At 57.8% G+C, this 19,876-nt stretch overlaps 2 protein-coding genes across 2 annotated transcripts; both read left to right on the top strand.

The window, feature by feature from the left end:
* The first annotated feature begins 6,404 nt into the window (after positions 1-6,404).
* Positions 6,405-15,023, top strand: SLC12A9 (solute carrier family 12 member 9). Its single transcript, XM_037813671.1, has 16 exons — positions 6,405-6,578; positions 6,877-7,075; positions 7,187-7,409; positions 7,567-7,701; positions 8,125-8,256; positions 8,656-8,964; positions 9,520-9,627; positions 9,711-9,822; positions 10,321-10,478; positions 10,589-10,671; positions 10,850-10,974; positions 11,126-11,318; positions 11,448-11,622; positions 11,840-11,986; positions 13,725-14,308; positions 14,342-15,023. The coding sequence occupies exons 3-16, from the start codon at positions 7,229-7,231 to the stop codon at positions 14,645-14,647; spliced, it is 2,748 nt and encodes a 915-aa protein (XP_037669599.1). The 5' UTR covers positions 6,405-6,578; positions 6,877-7,075; positions 7,187-7,228; the 3' UTR covers positions 14,648-15,023.
* Positions 15,024-15,282: 259 nt separating this feature from the next.
* Positions 15,283-19,315, top strand: TRIP6 (thyroid hormone receptor interactor 6). Its single transcript, XM_037813668.1, has 9 exons — positions 15,283-15,650; positions 15,895-16,022; positions 16,139-16,264; positions 16,511-16,888; positions 17,174-17,267; positions 17,374-17,543; positions 18,016-18,194; positions 18,450-18,570; positions 18,710-19,315. Exons 1-9 carry the CDS (start codon positions 15,542-15,544, stop codon positions 18,839-18,841), a joined length of 1,437 nt encoding a protein of 478 aa, XP_037669596.1. The 5' UTR covers positions 15,283-15,541; the 3' UTR covers positions 18,842-19,315.
* Positions 19,316-19,876: the final 561 nt, after the last annotated feature.

Below are 19,876 nucleotides of genomic sequence, written 5' to 3'. Positions count from 1 at the left end.
AGGTCAAGGATGACAAATTTCAGATTTGGGCAGCTTAGATAGGAGCCAATGAAACAGGGCACATGGGGGAGGACGATGATGGACAGGTTGAGTTTGAGATCCATATGCACCATGCAGGCAGCAGGACCAGAAGTCAATAAGAAGTATGGATCTGGAACCCAAAGGTAACTCTCTTGGCTAGAAATACAGATTTGGGAGTTATCTCTATGTGATGGCGATAGAAGTTGTTGGGGTAGGAATGGGTGGAGTGAAGGAGACTTTACAGATGGGGAGAGACAGAGGAAAGCGTTGCAACTCATTTTTTCTATTATTATTAACAAACTTCACATTTAAATCATCATAAGAACCTTGTTAGGCAGAATACATATTATGAAACTCACTTTACAGATGGGTTTAAAGAGACAGGCACAGAAGGCCACGTGACCTCCCAAATGCCCTCAGTTAGTGGTCAGCCAGGCCTCCACCACACTCAGCCTCCTGGATGACCTTGGCTTTCCAGCCCCACCTCCAAAGACCAGTAGGACCCCTCAGATCCTTCTCCTTCCTCCCCCAATCCACAGGACCAAGACCAGGGGGAGGCCTTTCCCTCTCTCTGCCCTGGAGTCTTTCTCTTGCTGAACCTCTCCCTTCCATTGTCAAGAAAGGAGTGTGATTTACCTCCTAACATTCAATGGAGCCTTCCCCACCAAGGTGCAGGGGTTAGAGGAAGGGCCTCTGAGCACTGATGGAATAGCTGGGAACTGAAAGAAACAGCTGGGATTGGGAGGCAACGTTGGTCGGTGCTGATAGGAACCGGGAAGGGAAAGGGCAGGGCTCACAGCAGAGGCCAGGGATACAGGAGGGCATTGGAGGTGGAGAGGAGAGAGGCAAGGCTGGGGGCCAGGGCTCAGAGGGAGGGGTGGGGTGACAGGAGTTGGAGGGTGGGGGAGTGGTGGTGGGAGGCTCATTGTCCCAGCAGGGGGAAGTCTTTTGTTTCCTCTCTTCCCCTGGCAGCCTGACAGGATATGAGGCCAAGCAGCCCCCCTAGCTTGCCAGGATCTCCCCCATCCACTGGACATGGCTCTTTCCATGCCATTGTGTCCTGGAAAGGAATGGGGGAAGGGGTAAGCAGGAGACGGACTCTAGGAGGAAATATAAGGATTAGTAGTGGTTGGGGGCTAGGATCCCAGGGTCTGGAAGAGACAAGAAGCCCCACGCTGGCTAGTGGATTTGGCAGGGAAAGATTCAGTCTGGGGAGGAGCAGGAAGCCAGCCTTGGGTGGGGCCAGCACAAGAGGGTAGCAGGTCGGGCGAGGGGCGGTAACCTGGGCCCCAAAGGAGATGACGCAGGGCTTCTGGCCTCTCCTAGCTCCCACCATTCCAGGGGTGGGGGTGGGAGGATGGTGCAGAGAGCTCACCTGACTGCTCAGTGCCCCCCACCGCCCCCTCCATTCCCTGAGGTTGACATCACTCCTGTGGGGCAGCAGGAATATTGGTAGAGCCCAGCAAGCCCAGGGATCCCGTCTGGGTCCCCCACATCCCATTCCCTGGACTCCCTCCCCAGGATTCTGGAATTTGGCCTCCCTCTGCTGTCCTCCAGAAACCTTAAAGTTTCATCCCTCACTCACTCCTGGGCCATTTTGCTCCATCAGCTGTTCCAGCAGGAAGGGCGCCCGGCTCTGCCTCGCCTCCCTGCCCGAGCCTTTTGTTTGCTGGGTCTGCAGGAAATTGGAGGGGCGGTGGCCAAGGGCTCATCTGCCCCTGGGGCCTGGGGGAAGGGTACCTGGCTTCACCCGACTTAATCCTGGGTTGCTCACTGGGGGAGAGAGTCCACCGGGGAATTAGCACCGGATTCCGAGTGGGACACCCGGGAGCTGGGCGTGCTGGACGTCCTTGGGACGTGCGCGTTCCGAGGCTCCTGGAACTGGAGACTGGACGGACACCCCAGGGTCACTTAATACGTTGACAGGAGAGCGGACGCTAGAGGGGGAAAAACCCAGAAACTGAATCCCGCAACCCCGACCTCAACGCCTCGGATCCCGGGAAACACAAGGGGTGGGGAGGCGGCAGGTAGGCCGCGTGCCGGAACCACGCCCTCGGAGGCTTAGCTAAATTTTTTTTTTAATTTTCCTTAAAAAATGGTGGGGGAGGTCCAGCACGTAACCCCAGAATTCGCGCCTTCCCAGGACGCAACCGCAGGAAAAAACCGGCGGCGGGGACGCTCTGGCGGGCAGACGCCCTCTCGTTGGTTGCCCTTACCCTGAGGCCACCGTGGGGGCCGCCATCTTCCTTTCCCAGCAGTGCGCGGGCCGCTGCTGTCACGTGAGGAGCAGGCGCCCAGGCCGCCGGCTGCCGGGCGGGTGCGGGAGGGTCCGTTCAATCACGGCCAATGGGCGGTCACCAAGGGATAGCCGGGTGCCAGGGAGTCTTTCGGGGCGCCGGAGCTACTCCAGTGCAGAAAACAAAAACTCCCATCTTGGTGAAGTTTACTTTGCATTGAGAGTAGGCAGTGAACAGAATAAACAAGTGAACGGATCTGTGAGATGATGCCAAGTGCTAGGGGGTCGAATAGGAAGAGGGGATGGGGAGGGTGGGGATACTTACGCCAGGGCAGGCATAAACCCGGGCTGCAGCGGGTGCGTCGGGAGCCAAGTACTGTCACCCTACCCATAGGTAGTTGGCTTTTACTCTGAGGAAGATTGGGAAGCCATTGAAGAGTTCTGAAAAGAGGAGTGTCACGAACTGAAATTTCCTTGAACAGCATTAATCGAACTGCTATACTGAGAATAGATTGTAGGGCCAGGGCCCAAGCAGGAAAACCAGTTAAGAGGTCATTGCAGTGACTGAGGTGAAGAGATGACAGTGGCTTGGGCTAGGGTGGTGAGATGTGGCTGGGTGCTGGTCATATTTTAAAGGCAAGATGAAAGGAATTGCTGATGGGTTTGAAGTGGCCTGTGAAAGAGAGTATTCAAGCATGACCCCCAGGTTTTTGCCCTGAGCAACTGGGAAGATAGGAAGACCATGGGAAGAGTAGGTTGTGGGGGTAAATTCGGGTGTTTGATTTTGGATATACCGAGTTTGAGTTGCCTGTTTGATGTCCAAGCAGATATCAGTAGGTTGTTGGCCATACAGTCTGAAGTTTGGCATAGAGATGTGGGCTGGAGATACACCTTTGAGGCATTAGCATGTAGATGGTATTTCAAACTATGAGATTTAAACTTACAAGGGAGTGGGTGTAGATGGTGGAAAGAGGTCTGAGGCCTGAGCCCTAGGGGTGCTCCAAAGTTAGGATAAGAGAGAAGGAAGAACCAGCACAAGAGTCTGAGCAGAAAGAACTTCGTGAGACCTGCTGTCCTAGAAGCCAAGTGGAGAAAATGTTTTGAGAAGATGGCGTTGGACTTGGTCAGATGATGCTGAGAGCATTATAAGATGACAAATGACCGTTGAATTAACCAACTGGACATCATTGGTGACTCGTGCAGTTTCTATGGGGTGGTGAGGGGCAAAAGCCTAAGTGTAATGGGTTTAAAAAAGAATGGGGGGAGGGAATTGGAAGCAGCTAGGATAGACAAGAACAACAACAAAGAAATGGGTTGATAGCTGAGGGTAGAGTGGAATAAAGAAAAAAAAATTTAAGATGAGAAATAACGGTGCATTTGTATACTTTTTGATCCAATGGAAAGGGAAAACACAACGATGAGATAGGAAGGAGCGCACAGTGGAAGGTGGGCCCAGCTGGGAGCGTGATCACTTCATCCCTAGTAACAGGAGGGAGGGCAGAGCCAAGGGCCCTGATGGAGGAAGGTGGGCAGCTGGAGGGATGGGGGCTTTAGAGAATCTGTTCTGATGGCTTTTGTTTTCTCAATGAAATGGGAAGCAAGGGCATCAGCTAGAGGCATGAAGATTTGAATAGTCCTCCAGGAGGGTGGGAGAGTGAACGGACTAGAGAAATGTCAGAGTGCTGGGCAGCACGAAGGGCCCAAACAAAGTTCACGGGCATGAATTTAGAATGAAACGGTTGCCACGGTTGGGAGTTTTCTCCAGCCACATTCAGGTGCTTGGGGCAGGCTCAGAGGGTGACTGGGGCTGTAGTTTTGCCAGGCAGGTGTAATAAGGAGAGAGGAGGACAGGGCAGGGGAGGGAGTATGCAAAGGGGTGACTATAATTGACTGTGGAATTTAATCTGGGTGAGAAGGAAAGTGCAAACATGGAGGGGGAGGAGTGGAACAGAGGGAAGAAAGTAGGGTCAATGAATCGGGGGTCCAGTGAGGTGGAGGATTGTTGGGGTCAGGGCATACTAGAAGAGGCAAACTGAAAGAGAAGAGATTAGGCAGGCGCCACTGGTATTGGTAATGACATGGTCTAGGGCACACCCTTGAGTGACTGTCTGGGTAGGATGGAGGGTGAGATCTTTGGAGAAGCAGAGTTCAAGGCACTGACGGTCCAGAGTGGTGGAAGTCTCATTGTAACCGAGAAGTTAGGATTTAGGGGATGATTATGATGACTGAATCATATATTCCTTTTTTACTTTCTGGTGTATTGGAGTAGACAGAGGGAAATACCTGAAATCTCTGAACTGCAATCCAGCTTGATCTCTGATAATGATTGTAGAGCTTTTATCTTGTCCCCTTGTGATTGTAAAAAGCTTGTGACTGACCCTCACTTGTACCCATTTTATCCAGTTTTTCAACTTCAGAGTCTTTATGATCACTAATGACCCTTAAAGTCATTTGGAGCCCCTAATGTTTCTTAATGAAGGCACTTGAGTCATCGCAGAACTATCCCACCACAATTACAAAGCTATCTTGATAAGCCAAGCTAGATCTAACCAAAATGGGCCCGCCTGACGTGTGCAGTAGCTTAAACTTAACCTATAAGTGACCCATACCTCATTATAATACTAAAAATCACGCCCATCATCATATTAAGGTTCTTATGTTCTGTGACTAAGCGTGTAATCTATCTGCACATGCTTGATAATTAGATCACCTCTGATTACATCATCTGGGGCCACTGTGCTCATTATCTTAAAACCTGCCATCTTTTGATACTATGAAACTATCAGAATTGCTGCAGTTCGGGGAGCTAGATTTTTAGGCTGATAGGCCATCTGCTCTCCTGCTTCAGGTCTAGCAATAAACTCTTTCTCTCTTTGAAACCCTGGTGTCTCAGGAATTGGTGATTTGAGCGCATCAGGCAGAGAAACCACTGCTTCTGATCAGTGTAGATCATCAATGTAGATATTGAAATCACCAAAAATGATGACAGGAGTGGTGCTGGAGAGGTCAGGAGCTAAACTCTGTGGCATGAGCAGCAGAGATGAACACTGAAAGTTCCAGAATGTAACTACTCATGAAACCTCTCCCTGGGAAAACCATATTTAGGCTGGTTTGAGCCCCTTCCTCTCCTAGGGAAATGTTGCAGCTAAGCCCCAGCCAAACCACAACGGCGGGAGGTTCAAATGACAAGAGTTACCGTAATAGACCATATAAAAGTTAGGAATTTATTGCTGCAGCTCCACAAGCTTTAATTTCCTGATTTGTACAATTGAGATAATAGTAGTACCTGCTTCACAGAGTGGTTATACATATTTAATGTAATATTGTATGCAAAATATTTATTGACGTTTAGGCATTATTCTAAAGTGCTTTATGTCTATTAGCTGATTGAGCCCTCACGGCAGCCTTACCAGGTAGGTTTTTAAGTTCATCTCCATTTGGCAGATGAGACGTCGGCGGGAGGTGCCGATGGTGATGACACCTGCAAGAGTAAGGAGGGGGTTCCAATTCTTGGGGGTTCACTATGATCAGTGCCGGAGATGAGGAAGGACACCGTGAGGTGAGGCACGGAAAGCTGGCGGGGGAGGGTGCAAGCCCCCCGGTGGCCTGCTCCCCGGAGTGGGGACCAGCGGCCAATGGCTCCCTCCGGTGGCCGACGCGAGGAGCGCAGGAGGGGGGCGCCGGACCGGGCGCGGAGGGAGGGTCCCGGCGGGAGGGAGGGGCGAGGCCGCGCCCGGCGGGCATTCTGAGACCCGGCCCAGGCTGCAATGCCGAGGCCCTCAAGGCACCGCCCGACGTGGCCAGGAGTCCCCGGCGACGCACCTGGGCAGGTGCCGCGGCCCCGCCCAACTCCAGGCCGCCCTTCCGCCGTCAACTCGTCCGGGGACCTCCGCGCTCGGAGTGGTGGCACTGCTTTGCCCCAGCCACCGGGTTTGGGGGACCGTGGGGACTGTAGCCCACACCCCGTCGGGGACGCACGTCGGAGGGGCGCACCTGGAACTCCAACCACGCTCCGCTGGAGCCAGGGGCGGGGCGGGGCTTCCCGGTCCCGCCCACGGGAGGGGCGGGGCCATGCCTGAGGACCAATGGGAAGCCTGCGCTGGGGGGGCGGGCTCCGCATTGGTCCCCGGGCCTGGCATCCCGGTAGCCGCCGCCGTCTTTTCCGGCACCCGCCCCCTCCCCGCCCGTGGCGGACCGCAGGTCTCGGGATCGCTCCCGAGGGGCTGCGTCCTCCGGCCCGGGTGAGTGAGCGCCCTGCCGCACCCGCGCTGTCAGCGTGCAAGAGGGTGCTCTCGGCACCTGCAACCCGCTCGGGGAGAAGGTGGGCAGGATGGGGTGCGGGGAGGAGGAGCCGGAGGCGCCCGGGCTGCGGGATGCGAGCCGGCCTGTGGGGGCCTAAGAGAGAAGGAGGAGGTCTGAGATGGGTGAGGGATTGGATCGTAGGAGGGTGGGGTTTTGGAAGATGTGGGAGTTTCTTGCTGTCCCGAGAGCGAGGTGTAGGCATAGGAGGGGGTGGGTGGCTTGTGGGGAGGGCTCAGGACCAGGGGGAGAGGGTGTGGAGGGTTTCCTTCCCTGAACTCACTTCCCTTTTGTTGGGTTGCTTCCTCTTGTACTTCAAGGAGCGAGAGATTGGAGAAACCTTTGTTGCCAGAGCATCTTTGCTTTCCAGAGCCACTGTCTTCCCTAACCTCAGCTGTCTGGGGAAGGAGCAGTCCCAGGAGCTGGGTAGGGCGTTATATCCAGGGGCTGAGGGGTTTCGAGCCCACTGTTGTTGTCAGGGCATTGGTTAGGACCCGCCAACTCTTCTGAGTATCGCTGGTAAGTGTGTTCGAGTTTCCTTCCTTTCGGGGACACTTCTGGGTGTTTAAGAGGTTATTTTTTGGGGGGCCCCCGAGAAGCTGCTTTCCATTGGCACCATCTGTTTCACAGGCCTCCACACCCCTCTGTGGCTTCCTCTGCCCGCACTCAGCCATGGCCAGCGAGAACTCTCCCCTGCTGGCCTACCGGCTCCTGGGAGAGGAGGGGGTCGCCTTCCCTGCCAGTGGGGCTGGGGGTCCTGGAGGGGCATCTTCCCGGAAGCTCTCCACCTTCCTGGGTGTGGTGGTGCCCACGGTTCTGTCCATGTTCAGTATAGTTGTCTTCATGAGGATCGGTGAGCGGAGGTGGATTTCCTGGGGGCGGGCCTGGGTGGAGGTTGGGGAAGGGCCCTGGGAGAAGTGGGTGGACGAAGGGCTTGGAGTAGAGGGTGGGTGGGGAGAGTGGGCGTGATATGTTTCCACCCATGTCTCACTTTGCTGCTTCTGTTTCAGGGTTCGTGGTAGGCCATGCCGGGCTGCTGCAGGGCTTGGCCATGCTCCTGGTGGCCTACTTCATCCTGGCGCTCACCGTCCTCTCCGTCTGTGCCATTGCCACCAATGGAGCCGTGCGGGGAGGCGGGGCCTACTGTATCCTCCAACAGCCATGGACTGGGGTCTGGGCTGCCCTGTCTTTTTGGGAGGGCATGGAAGGGGCCAAGGACCATCCCAGGAGGACAACAGGGGGGTGTCCTCTGATGAATGGATGGCAGATAGGCTGGGACGGTGCAGGTGACCGAAAGCCCCCTTTGTGTCAGAGCCACTTTCTGGTCTACCAGGTGTATCCCAAGCTGTTCTCTTGGTTTCCCAACACTCGTGTCAGTTAGATGGTATCACCCCCATTTTACAGGTGAGGAACCTGGAGCTCAGAGAGTATCAGGGGAGCAGCCCAGGTGTGTGTGGGGAGACGAGACTGTGGAGGCCTGTCCGGACAGTGTTTTGTTCTCTTGACCCCTTCTTCGCCCTCCATTCATTTCTTTTCCCTTAACGCTCACCCCCTGCTCCCACGTCCAGTCATGATCAGCCGCACCCTGGGGCCGGAGGTGGGCGGCAGCATTGGCCTGATGTTCTACCTGGCCAACGTCTGTGGCTGTGCCGTCTATGTGCTGGGGCTGGTGGAGGCTGTGCTCGACGTCTTCGGGGCTGGTCCGTGAGCTCCCCACCCCAGGCTGGCTTTGCAGGGTCTGGGATTCTGGGGTCCAAGGGAAAAAAGCCCTCCCTAGGAGCCTGGTAAAGCAATTCACGAGTCAGGCTTTCTCGAGCTCCTTCAGTGGGCTCAGCCTTACACTGATGTAGACATCTGAGAGATTGTCTTGTCCGTGGGGAGCTTGCCATCCTGTGGGGGGACGAGGCACATGCTCCTAAAATTGACAGAGTGAGATTGGTGGTAGGGGGCGAGGAGGCTGGGGTAGGGCTGAAACCCAGAAGTGGGGAGATGGACTGTGTGAGGACAGGTGGGGTACAGAGGGGCTTATGCTTTGGGTCCTGGTTGGGGTTGGGTCCCTCCCTGGGGTCTGGCCTAGCTCCATCCCTGCCTCTCTCCAGATGCGTCGGGGCCCAGTGGGCTCCGGGTCCTGCCCCAGGGCTACGGCTGGAACCTGCTGTACGGCTCCCTGCTGCTGGGCCTCGTGGGTGGGGTCTGCACGCTGGGTGCCGGGCTCTACGCTCGGGCCTCCTTCCTTACCTTCCTGCTGGTCTCCGGCTCCCTGGCCTCAGTGCTGCTCAGCTTTGTGGTCGTGGGGCCCAGGGACATCTCCTTGACTCCACGACCTGGCCCCAATGGCTCCTCCCTGCCGCCCGGCACTGGCCACTTCACCGGCTTCAACAGCAGCACCTTGAAGGCCAACTTGGGTGGTGAGCTGGGCACTGCAGTACCAGGGTGCCCGGGGTGGGGGGTGGGCACCCGTGGGAGCAGATGGCAGGACGGGCCCTCAGGGCAGTGTGCTTTGATGAAATCTGCCCGGTGTGCATCTGTTGCTGGGTGCTTGGCCTGCCGGGGCACGAGAGAGAGACCACAAAATGGTCCCTGCAGGAGAGGAACCCGTGTTCTAGCCAGAAAGATAAGTTGCACATTCAGGAAACAATTAAATAGCAAGATAAATGTGGTTCAAGCAGACAAGAATCAGTCCAGAAGCATCAAGCGGGGAAAGCTGCTGGTGGGCTGGTGGGGTGGGGGATGGAAGCAAGTGGAGCTGGAGGTAGGCCGAGAAGGGCTGGGATCTTTGGTAAGGAGCTGGGAGGGTGAGAGCAGGAATTAAAGCCTGGAGGGAGGAACAGAGGCTTATGGGGGAAGTGGGAGGTCATGTCAGCTAAGATGGGGCCAGTGAGCTGGGATGGGGGCCACAGGGGCACGTGGAATGAGAGGAGGGCTGCTGATCTCCTGTCCTGCTTGGAAACCGTCCCCCTCAGCTAGCTACGCCCAGGACTACACCACAGGGGCCATGATGACCTTCGCCAGCGTCTTCGCCGTCCTCTTTAACGGCTGCACGGGAATCATGGCTGGGGCCAACATGTCAGGTGAGAGGCCCTGCCTGCCGCCCCCTCAGGGTGTGGGGTGGCGGGCAGGGCTGACTTCTCCCCCTCTGCTCTCTTCCCTCCAGGGGAGCTGAAGGACCCCAGCCGGGCGATTCCCCTGGGCACAATCGTTGCCGTCGCCTACACCTTCTTCATCTACGCCCTGCTCTTCTTCCTCTCCAGCTTCACCTGTGACAGGTGCCTGGGGAGGGGTGGAGCCAGGCCCTCGGGAGGGTGGGCGTGAAGTGTCTGAGCAAGGTGGGTCCACCTGGGCTGCCAAGGGACACACAGGCTGGGGAGAAGATACCCAAGTTTTGGGGGTGGAGAGAAATGGGAACTGTCTGTCCCATTGGGAGAGAGACGGCCAGATGGCGATGGGCCACCTTTAGCCAGCATCTGCCACGTACCTGGGTCTGTTGTAAATACTTATTATTATTATTATTTTTTTTGGCCAGGGGGGTGGGTAGCTTTCTAGTCAATTTGCATTTTCACAAATTATCTGGCCTTCCATGCACATACTTTTGGGAATGACCATCACGTAATTAATTAACCCCAAAGCAGCCAAAGGATAACTAATGAATGGGGTCGGTCAAGAGTACACAGCTCGTCACCCCAGAGTGTCACGAGCACTTGTTTTTCAAGAACCCTGGGCTGGAGGCACATTTGTTATTTGTGCCCCCCCCGTCTCCTCTCTAGGACCCTACTGCAGGAAGACTACGGGTTCTTCCGCGCCATCAGCCTGTGGCCCCCGCTGGTGCTGATTGGCGTCTATGCCACGTCACTCTCGGCTTCCATGAGCTCACTCATCGGTGCCTCCCGCATCCTCCATGCCCTGGCCCAGGATAATCTCTTCGGTGAGTCCTCCCCTACCTCCTCCCCGGCTCTACCCGGGCCCTCCTGTGTCCATCTCCTGGGCCCCCACTTGGCCCAGGCTGATGCGTCTGTCCCATTTCTGTCCCTACAGGGGTGATCTTGGCGCCAGCAAAGGTTGTGTCCCGAGGGGGGAACCCCTGGGGGGCTGTGCTGTCTTCTTGGGGTCTAGTGCAGGTAAGCATTCGTCCTCAAGCCCCTCCCTCGCGCACCCCTACAGCTGGGGGTGCCAGCTCTCAGAATCAGGCGGGGGCAGGCCATGGGATGTGTATAAAAAGGTGAGGCTGTATTGGCATTCTGTGGGGGGGCGTATTGGCATGTTGACTCAACGCCCAGCCTCTCGGCCCTCGCCCAGCTGGTGCTCCTGGCGGGAAAGCTGAACACGTTGGCTGCTGTCGTCACCGTCTTCTACCTGGTGGCCTATGCCGCGGTGGACCTGTCCTGCCTGAGCCTGGAATGGGCCTCAGCCCCCAACTTCCGGTGAGAGGACAACGTGCCTGTAACCCCAGAGGAAAGGAGGGAGGGACTGGAAGGCCTCGGACCCCAGAGGTCGGGGTTGGGGATTGGCGTGACATGGCCAGGTCTTCAGGATAGGCCCTGAATTTCCTTTCTTCTTTCCGTCTGCCCCCAGCCCCACCTTCAGCCTGTTCTCCTGGCACACCTGCTTGCTGGGAGTGGCCTCCTGCTTGCTCATGATGTTTCTCATCAGTCCCGGGGCCGCCAGTGGCTCCCTGCTGCTCATGGGCCTGCTTTCTGCCCTGCTCACAGCCCGAGGAGGCCCCAGCAGCTGGGGCTACGTCAGCCAGGCCTTGCTTTTCCACCAGGTTGGGGGAGCTTGGCGGGGGGAGTCTCCTCTTCCCTCGGGGGCTGGGGTTCGTGTTCTTGACACAGAGGCGGGTAGCAGGGGCTGCCCCTTCCAGCCCTTCTTCCTGTCACTTCGTCCCTGTCCCCAGGTACGCAAGTACCTGCTCCGGCTGGATGTCCGGAAGGAGCACGTGAAGTTCTGGCGGCCCCAGCTGCTGCTCCTGGTGGGGAACCCCCGGGGCGCCCTGCCTCTGCTGCGGCTGGCCAACCAGCTGAAGAAGGGGGGCCTCTACGTGCTGGGCCACGTCACCCTGGGGGACCTGGGTGAGCCGCCTCCTGCTCCCATCCCCACCCTTCCCCTCCGCCTCCGTCTCAACACATTCTTTGTGTCCCAGGCGCCTCCTCGTGCTTCTTCCCATATGACCCACCCAGCCAGCCACAGCTCCACCCAGACTTTTTCCCACTGCCCATGAGGGGTTTGGTCTCTAGGAGAAAGTAAATGAGTCTGTCCAACATTGGCTGTACCTCCCTTTTCCGGCAGATTCCCTGCCCTCAGACCCCGTGCAGCCACAGTACGGGGTGTGGCTGAGTCTGGTGGACAGGGCCCAGGTGAAAGCCTTCGTGGACCTCACCCTCTCGCCCTCTGTGCGCCAGGGGGCACAGCATCTGCTGCGAATCTCGGGCCTCGGTGAGCCTCTCCTCCCTCCCCCTCCTTTAAATCTCAGCTCTCCTCTAGAGGAAAACCACAAACTGTCAACCCCAAAAGGAACTCATGATCTAGTGCAGCTAAGAAGCAGTGCTCAGAGATAACAGCCCCAGACAGTGGTCAATAAGATCTCACCAGAGATGCAAAGGACTGGAAATGGGGTGACACTTTATTTTTTTCCCCCTGAACCAAAAAAATGGGGAACAGGCTGATAAGTAGGTTGTACCTCTAGGGTCAGTAGAAGAATTATTTGAGTTTGGAGCTGCCCCATCTGATCTAGGGCAGATAATTTCTCACCACCAGAGTTCAAAGAAAGGAAGATCGCCTTGCAGTGATAAGGCCAGTAAAGATTGTGCAGAGACCGCATCTCGGCTTGTCCTTAGGGTGGGGTGATGGCAACACAGTCCACAAGGCACGCTGGGGGCGTATAGGGTTGATGCTTTTGGGTGGGGGGTAGTTTCTCAGCTTTGCAAATGTGTCTTGGTGCTGTGGCCTCTGGCCTCGTACCACACGTCCCACCAAGTCCAGGCTCAGCTGCCTGCTTCGCCCTTTGTCCCCAGGCTGGTGTCTGTCCCTTTCTGAGTGCAACCCAGCTCCTCCATTTAGAACCTGGCTCAAGTTTAACCCTGTTGGACATTGCCCCGTTCAGAACTCTGGAAAATGCTCAGGAAGGAGTATGACTGATTTGATTTGCAAGATCAGCTGGAGTTCATACCTCCCAAGGCACTCTGGGATGTTATCCATCAGTATTAGATAGCCCTTGGGGTATCTGAGAGCCACCCTTTGTGGGGAAACCATGCAGAGACCACTGCTTTCACAAAATGCATCTCGATTCAAGTAAAAGGGAAAGGATCTCTTCTAGGTAGGAAATTCTCCGACACATAGAATTGACTACTGGTAAATTTTTAGCAACCCATTTGTTTCCCAAGAAAGGGTCTTGGAAGAGGTTTCAGAATTTTTTTTTTTTTTGCAAACTCAGCCCTTTCCAAGGGGGGAAAGTGTCTGAGTTCACATTGATTGTTCAGAAACTAGAACTCGAGCTCTCAGCAGGGACTTGGGACGCTGTGGTTGGTGCACACACCAAGTTAGTGGTTCCGAAAATTGGCTACACTGGGCTGCCTGTGTCCCCACCTGGCCCCGGTACTTACTGGCCATGAGACTTTGGTCAAGTTACTTCACTGCTCTGTGCCTCACTTTCCTTGTCTGTAAAAGGGGGGAGAACAAAGAGTACCCACCCCAGAGCCTTGTTCCAAGGATTAAACAGGTTAAAATATTAAGTGCTTCCAGGAGGACCTGGCCCCTAGTAAGCATGGAGATGTTAGCTATGTCTTCTTCTGGCAAACTATCACGAGGGCGTTGCAATGGTGGAAGCAGACCTCACAGCTCCACGTTCTCATCCCCTCGCCGCAGGGTCTGGGGTGCTGTTTCCACCGTGAACTTGACTAATAGGGAGGTTTGTTCTGCCTCTCATCTCCCACTGTCAAAAAAAATGTGCTGTTTAAAAGCTTGCAGTGAATAGCATCCAAGATTAGTAGTGGAGATGATCAAGTAAGTGCATGGGAAAGTGCTGAGGGAAAACTAGAAGTCATTATGCAAATGACTCATTATGCATAATGAGGCCTTAAGAAGCCAAACACATTGCAAGTGTAATGGGAGTGGTGCCACTGAGCAGGGCGATGCCCGGCTCTTCCTTCCCATCACCCTGTCCCCTCTTCCGCAGGTGGCATGAAACCCAACACGCTGGTCCTGGGTTTCTATGATGACGCGCCACCGCAGGACCATTTCCTGATGGACCCAGCCTTCTCCGAGCCAGCCGACGGCCCTCAGGAGGGTGGCTCCCCGGCCCTGAGCACCCTCTTCCCACCGCCCCGGGCTCCCGGGAGCCCCCGGGCCCTCAGCCCCCAGGACTATGTGGCCACCGTGGCGGACGCCCTCAAGATGAACAAGAACGTGGTGCTGGCCCGGGCCTGCGGGGCCCTGCCCCCCGAGCGGCTCAGCCGGCGCTCCGGCGGCACCTCTCAGCCACACCACGTGGACGTGTGGCCCCTCAACCTGCTGCGGCCCCGGGGTGGGCCCGGCTACGTGGACGTCTGCGGCCTCTTCCTGCTGCAGATGGCAACCATTTTGGGCATGGTGCCTGCGTGGCACAGCGCCCGGCTGCGGATCTTCCTGTGCCTGGGGCCCCGGGAGGCGCCTGGGGCAGCCGAGGGACGGCTGCGGGCGCTGCTGAGCCAGCTGAGGATCCGGGCTGAGGTGCGGGAGGTGGTGTGGGGCGAGGGCGCCGGGGCGGGGCAGCCGGAGGCGGCGGCGGCGGCGGCGGCGGCGGCGGAGGAGGAGGAGGAGGAGGGCGACTTCGTGAACGGCGGGCGGGGAGACGCGGAGGCCGAGGCCCTGGCCTGCAGCGCCAACGCCCTGGTGCGGGCGCAGCAAGGGCGCGGCAGGGCGGGAGGGCCCGGGGGCCCCGAGGGCGGGGAGCGGGACGAGGGGCCCGCCACCGCCCTCACCTTCCTGTACCTGCCTCGGCCACCAGCCGACCCTACCCGCTACCCCCGCTACCTGGCGCTGCTGGAGGCTCTGAGCCGGGACCTGGGCCCCACGCTGCTTATCCACGGCATCACCCCCGTCACTTGCACGGATCTCTGATCTCTAAGACGGCCCTTTCCTCGAGGGGGCGGCCCGCCTCGGTTAGTAGAGGAGGAGGCGGGGAAGCGCCTCCTCCCGCTGCCCTGGAGCCCGGTAGAGACTCAGGGGCGGCCGGGACGGGGAGCCCCCTGCCCCCCTGCACCAGGGCAGGCAGCCCCGAACTGCTGCCCGCACTGTGCCAGGGGATGGCGGGGGCCCGCTGTCCTCTCCCCTCACCGGTGCCTTGACAGGAGGGGCTGGTTCTCCTCTTGTGACCCTAGGCTACCTCAGTTTCCCCCTCCTCCCTGACAGACTCACTGATTCCTGAGATTGTGATGTTTTTGTTTTGTTTTATTTTTCTAACTCTGCTGAACGTGAATAAAAGACCAAACCATTATGGGCTGGCTGAGCACTGGCTGGTGGGGGCGGTGAGAGGGGCTGAGACCTCGGGGAACCGGGAAATCTGCCTGGGGTGGGGGGCGGTGTGAGGAAGAGGAGAGCCGAGCTTTTTCAGCAGAGGGTCCCGCGTGCAGGACTTGGAGGTGGGAGCCAGGGGCGGAGAGGGGCGCGGAGGCTAGCTTAGGGTGGGAGGTTCTTGGGAGCCGGAGGCTGGCGCGGGCCAGACCCCGGGGACGCGAGTGAAGCCCTTCCCACTCTGCAGAAGGGGGCCAACTCGGGGAGGGACGGCAGTTTAGGGCCTAGGGGGCCACGTGACCCTCCCCCAGGAATGCGGTGACGTCATCGGAGGCGTGGCCGTCCCCAAAATTGGGGAGGAAGGGGGGAAAAAAAAGAGCAAGAAAAAGTTTCTTTCCTGGAGTTCCAAACGAGGTGTGGAGCGGCAGAGGGGGGCACGGCTAGAGGGCTCCCTGGGGTGGGTCAGGGGACCGCTCTCTGGAGCCTCCCCCATCCCAGGCCATGTCGGGGCCCACCTGGCTCCCCCCGAAGCAGCCGGAGTCCGCCCGAGCCCCTCAGGGGAGAGCATCCTCCCGAGGCTCCCCGGGGCCGCCGCCAGCCCACGGAGCAGGTAAGGCAGCCCCCTGCCCCCCATGCGGCCGGAGGGGACCCCGCAGCCCGGCGCTCAGCCCCCTCCCTCCCGCCGGGAACTGCTTCCTGCCGCCCCCCCCCCCCCCCAGGCCGGGCTGGGACTGGCGGCCAGCGCCCCCCACCCCCCTCTCTGCCCTGTAGCCCTCCCTGCCTCCTTGGAGCCCAGGGGCACCCCTCCTCTGCTCCCTCATCCCCACCTTTGGTCTCTCTTCCCCTCATCTCAGCACTCCAGCCCCATCCCAGGGTCAATTTTTGCCCCCTCCCATCTGATCAGTGTTACCAGGCCCCAGGGGTATTGGAGGATCCGGGGCCGGCCTGGGTGGGGCCCCATGGAGTGCCCCAGCGTGCGCAGGTGAGAACTGGGATTGGGGGGCTGAGTGTGTGGGGCCCCCCGGATTGAGTGTAAGCCAGACCTAGGACAGAGAGGAGACTTTCTGATTTGCATTCCTGCTTTTGCTCCATCCACAGGGGCTCCCTCCAGATAGGGGGGGCTTACACCCAGGAAGTCTGGATGCTGAGATAGATTCTCTGACCAGCATGCTGGCTGAGCTGGACGGGGGTCGTGGTCACGCCCCACGGCGACCAGACCGACAGGTGACCCTGCCCTGCCCCCTCCTGTCCCCAGCCTGCCCCCTTCCCTCCATTCTCAAACCGAATCCAAGCCCCACCCCCATCCCACGCCACCCACACCCATATTGAGAAGCGTGGGACACGAGCTCTTACTTAATTGTCAGCCACGCGAGGGGAGGACCTTCTCAGACACGTAGAAACATGTGGCAGGTTTCCAGGAATGGTGGCCTGATGTGGGCATTGCTGACCAGGGTCTGTGCTTCCCTCTAGGTTTATGAGTCCCCCCAGCCCCCAGCCTACCGCTCGGGCTCCCTGAAGCCGAATGGAGGGGGTGTTCCAGCCCCGCAGCTCCCAGCAGCCCCCTATGGGGGTCCTACTCCGGCCTCCTATGCCACTGCCAGCACCCCTGCTGGCCCAGCCTTCCCTGTGCAAGTGAAGGTGGCACAGCCGGTGAGGGGCTGCGGGCCGCCGAGGCGGGGGGCCTCTCAGGCTGCTGGGCCCCTCTCGGGCCCCCACCTTCCTGTCCTAGGCCGAGGGGAAGTCTGGGGAGCTGGCTATCGGAGCCACCGGGAGCCAGGGGGTAAAGAGGAGGTGGCTGGGGTCTCTGGCCTGGCTGGAGGAGGAAGAGGAGGCCGGTATGGGCCCCAGGTAAGCCCGAGGGACTGGGATTTTGGGTTTTCACGGACCGATCGGGTGGGACGGGAGGTGAAGCTTAATGTCCTGGTTTTAGAGCCAGAGCTCTGGATCCCCGAGGATGTGGGGAGCCTGGGAAATACAGAAGGGAGGGGGGCTGGAGCTGCCACTGGCTCTGCAAGGCACTCTCCTGCACCCTGGGCTGAGCTGCGCTCAGATGAGCTTTCTGGGTTGACCTGTCTGCCACTGTCAGTGCTGGTTGCCAGAGGTAGGACTGAACCCCCAAATCCCACCTCTCAGGTCCCTCTGAGCCAGCCTCCCGAGGAGGAGCTGGAGAGGCTGACCGAGAAGCTGGTGCACGACATGAACCACCCACCCAGTGGGGAGTACTTTGGTGAGCAGGGCGGTGGGAAGGGGCAGGTGGTCCTGGAGAGTCGAAGGGATGGCAGGCCGGGCTTCCTGGGTCCGTGCAGGCTGACCTGGTTCCTCCCTGGCCCTAGGCCGGTGTGGGGGCTGCGGAGAAGATGTGGTCGGGGATGGGGCTGGGGTCGTGGCTCTCGACAGAGTCTTCCACGTCGGCTGCTTTGTCTGTTCCACGTGCCGGGCCCAGCTCCGGGGCCAGCATTTCTACGCCGTGGAGAGGAGAGCATATTGCGAGAGCTGCTACGTGGTGAGTGGCTGGGTGGCTGGCGCCGGTAGCAGGAGGCAGGGGGCTTCCATGCAAGGTGGGAACAGATGTCCAAGCCCAAAAGAGGCACAGGTTCAAGGCTGGGGGAATTGAGACTGAGACACAAGAAGAAGGGGGGAGTTAAGTAAACGGCTAAAGCCCTGGGCTGCTAGAGGAGAAGGAAAATAGTCCTTAAAAGTGCAAGGCATTTTAGAGTTAAGGGGCTGCATTAAATTCCCACAGCCTCCTGCCAGGCAGATATTACTACTGCTTCCCATTTTATAGGGAAACCAAAGCTCCAAGAGGTGAAATGACTTGTCCGATAAAGCTGCAGTGCTGGGTCTTGGACTCAGGTTCTCTCCAATCCTTCTTTCACTGAATCACAGGCAGGGGACTAGATAAATAGATGGGTGGGCTGGCAGGATGCCTGGAGGGCTACTGTGGGAACCCGACTGTCCTGCTCTCCTCCCTACAGGCAACTCTAGAGAAGTGCTCCACGTGCTCCCAGCCCATCCTGGACCGGATCTTGCGGGCCATGGGGAAGGCTTACCACCCTGGCTGCTTCACCTGTGTGGTATGCCACCGTGGCCTCGATGGCATCCCCTTCACAGTGGACGCCACCAGCCAGATCCACTGTATTGAGGACTTCCACAGGTCAGGCCCAGCCCTGCTCTCTCTCTCAAGATGCCTGGCTCTTCCCATCTCCCTCCCTCACTGCTCCTGCTGGCCATAGCACCAGTCCTGTTTTTAACTCCTGGCCCTGCTCTTTGGCATCACTCTCTTCCCCAAGACCCATGTCCATACCTCTGGCTTCTCCTATTTTCTCCTACATCCCACTTCCTCTGGCTCCACTGGTAGGCCCCTCCATCTCTGGGGCTTGTCAGCCTCCTTGCTTCTGTTCCACCCTAGGAAGTTTGCTCCACGGTGCTCGGTGTGTGGCGGGGCCATCATGCCTGAGCCAGGCCAGGAGGAGACTGTGCGAATTGTTGCTCTAGATCGTAGTTTTCACATTGGATGCTACAAGTGTGAGGTCAGGGGGCCTGGGCAAGGGGAAAAGGGATCTGCAGGGTCTGGGGTGCTGGGGATGGCAGAGTGCTCTGTGATAGAGCATGGGAGAAAGAACCTGGTGGCCAGGGGCTGATGCAAAGCTATTGCTTCTCTCCCGACAGGAGTGTGGGTTGCTGCTCTCTTCTGAGGGTGAGTGTCAGGGCTGCTACCCGCTGGATGGACACATCCTGTGCAAGGCCTGCAGCGCCTGGCGCATCCAGGAACTCTCAGCCACTGTCACCACCGATTGCTGAGTCTTTCTAGAAGCATCGGCTGCATTCTCAGCTCCCATTGACCACCCTTCTGACATCTACCTTTACAACTGTGTCATCAGATGCTGTCTCTTCCTCTATTCATGAAATAATATTCCCTCAAGAGTTTACAAAACACTTTCAAGCCTATTGTCTCATCTGATTCTCACAGCAGCCCGACACAAACAAGCACAACTGTTATCACTGACATTTTTACGTGTGAGAACACAAGCGCTAATAAGTCACTTCCCCAGATTGTACGGTTCCCAAATGGCAGAACCAAGAGTTGAACCTGGGTCTCGTTACCCCTCCCTGGTCCAGTTATTTTTGCAACTCTACTATACTCTTTTTTGCGTTGCTCGGTGTAAAGACATCTCTCCTCTCCGTGCCGGGAGCAAGAGTGCAGCAAGCTCCAAGGAGGCAACATTTCCTACTAGTAGCTCTCACACTCAGTTGATTAAAAAGGGCTTGATGTTATCACCCGGAGGTGTCGGTGCATTTAACCTGGGGGCAGGCAAGATTCTGCCTATTGGTCGCGTATTGGTTGGGAATATGCCTGGCATTTGCTAATTTTGCCTAAAGATGGGGCGCCTTTGTTGAAGAGCAGGAACACTGGGTTTTGAGAACAGGGCACACTGGTAGCAATCAAGGCCGGTGTCTGGCGGGAGCACAAAATGGTGGGAGGAGATTATTTAAAATGGTTGCTCTCCCCCGCTAAGGGCCCCGCACTCCCCAAACTCATGCCCTGCCCAAGGAGAGGGGCGAAACCACCCCTAGATGAGGTCAGAAGGAGCCCCGAGTGAAGAGTCGAGCGCCACCGCTGGATGCGAACCGGCTCAGGGCCCGGACACAGCTGGGAGAGCGCGATCCTCGACCACCGCCCGAAACTTCCCTTTTCCACGCCCAGGGGGCTCTACAACCTTCGCGAGACCACGCTTGGTCCGGCCCGGCTCCCGTAGTTTCTCTCGCTCGTGCAGTTCTCGTACTGGAGAGCGCGCGAGACCTCTGAGTCCTCACCCCTTCCCATCATCCCTCAGT

The sequence above is a fragment of the Choloepus didactylus genome, chromosome 21 (genome assembly GCF_015220235.1).
Source record: "Choloepus didactylus isolate mChoDid1 chromosome 21, mChoDid1.pri, whole genome shotgun sequence".
Lineage (NCBI taxonomy): Eukaryota > Metazoa > Chordata > Mammalia > Pilosa > Megalonychidae > Choloepus > Choloepus didactylus.
The sequence above is the reverse complement of the archived record's forward strand: the minus strand, read 5'-3'. Positions and strand labels throughout refer to the sequence as shown.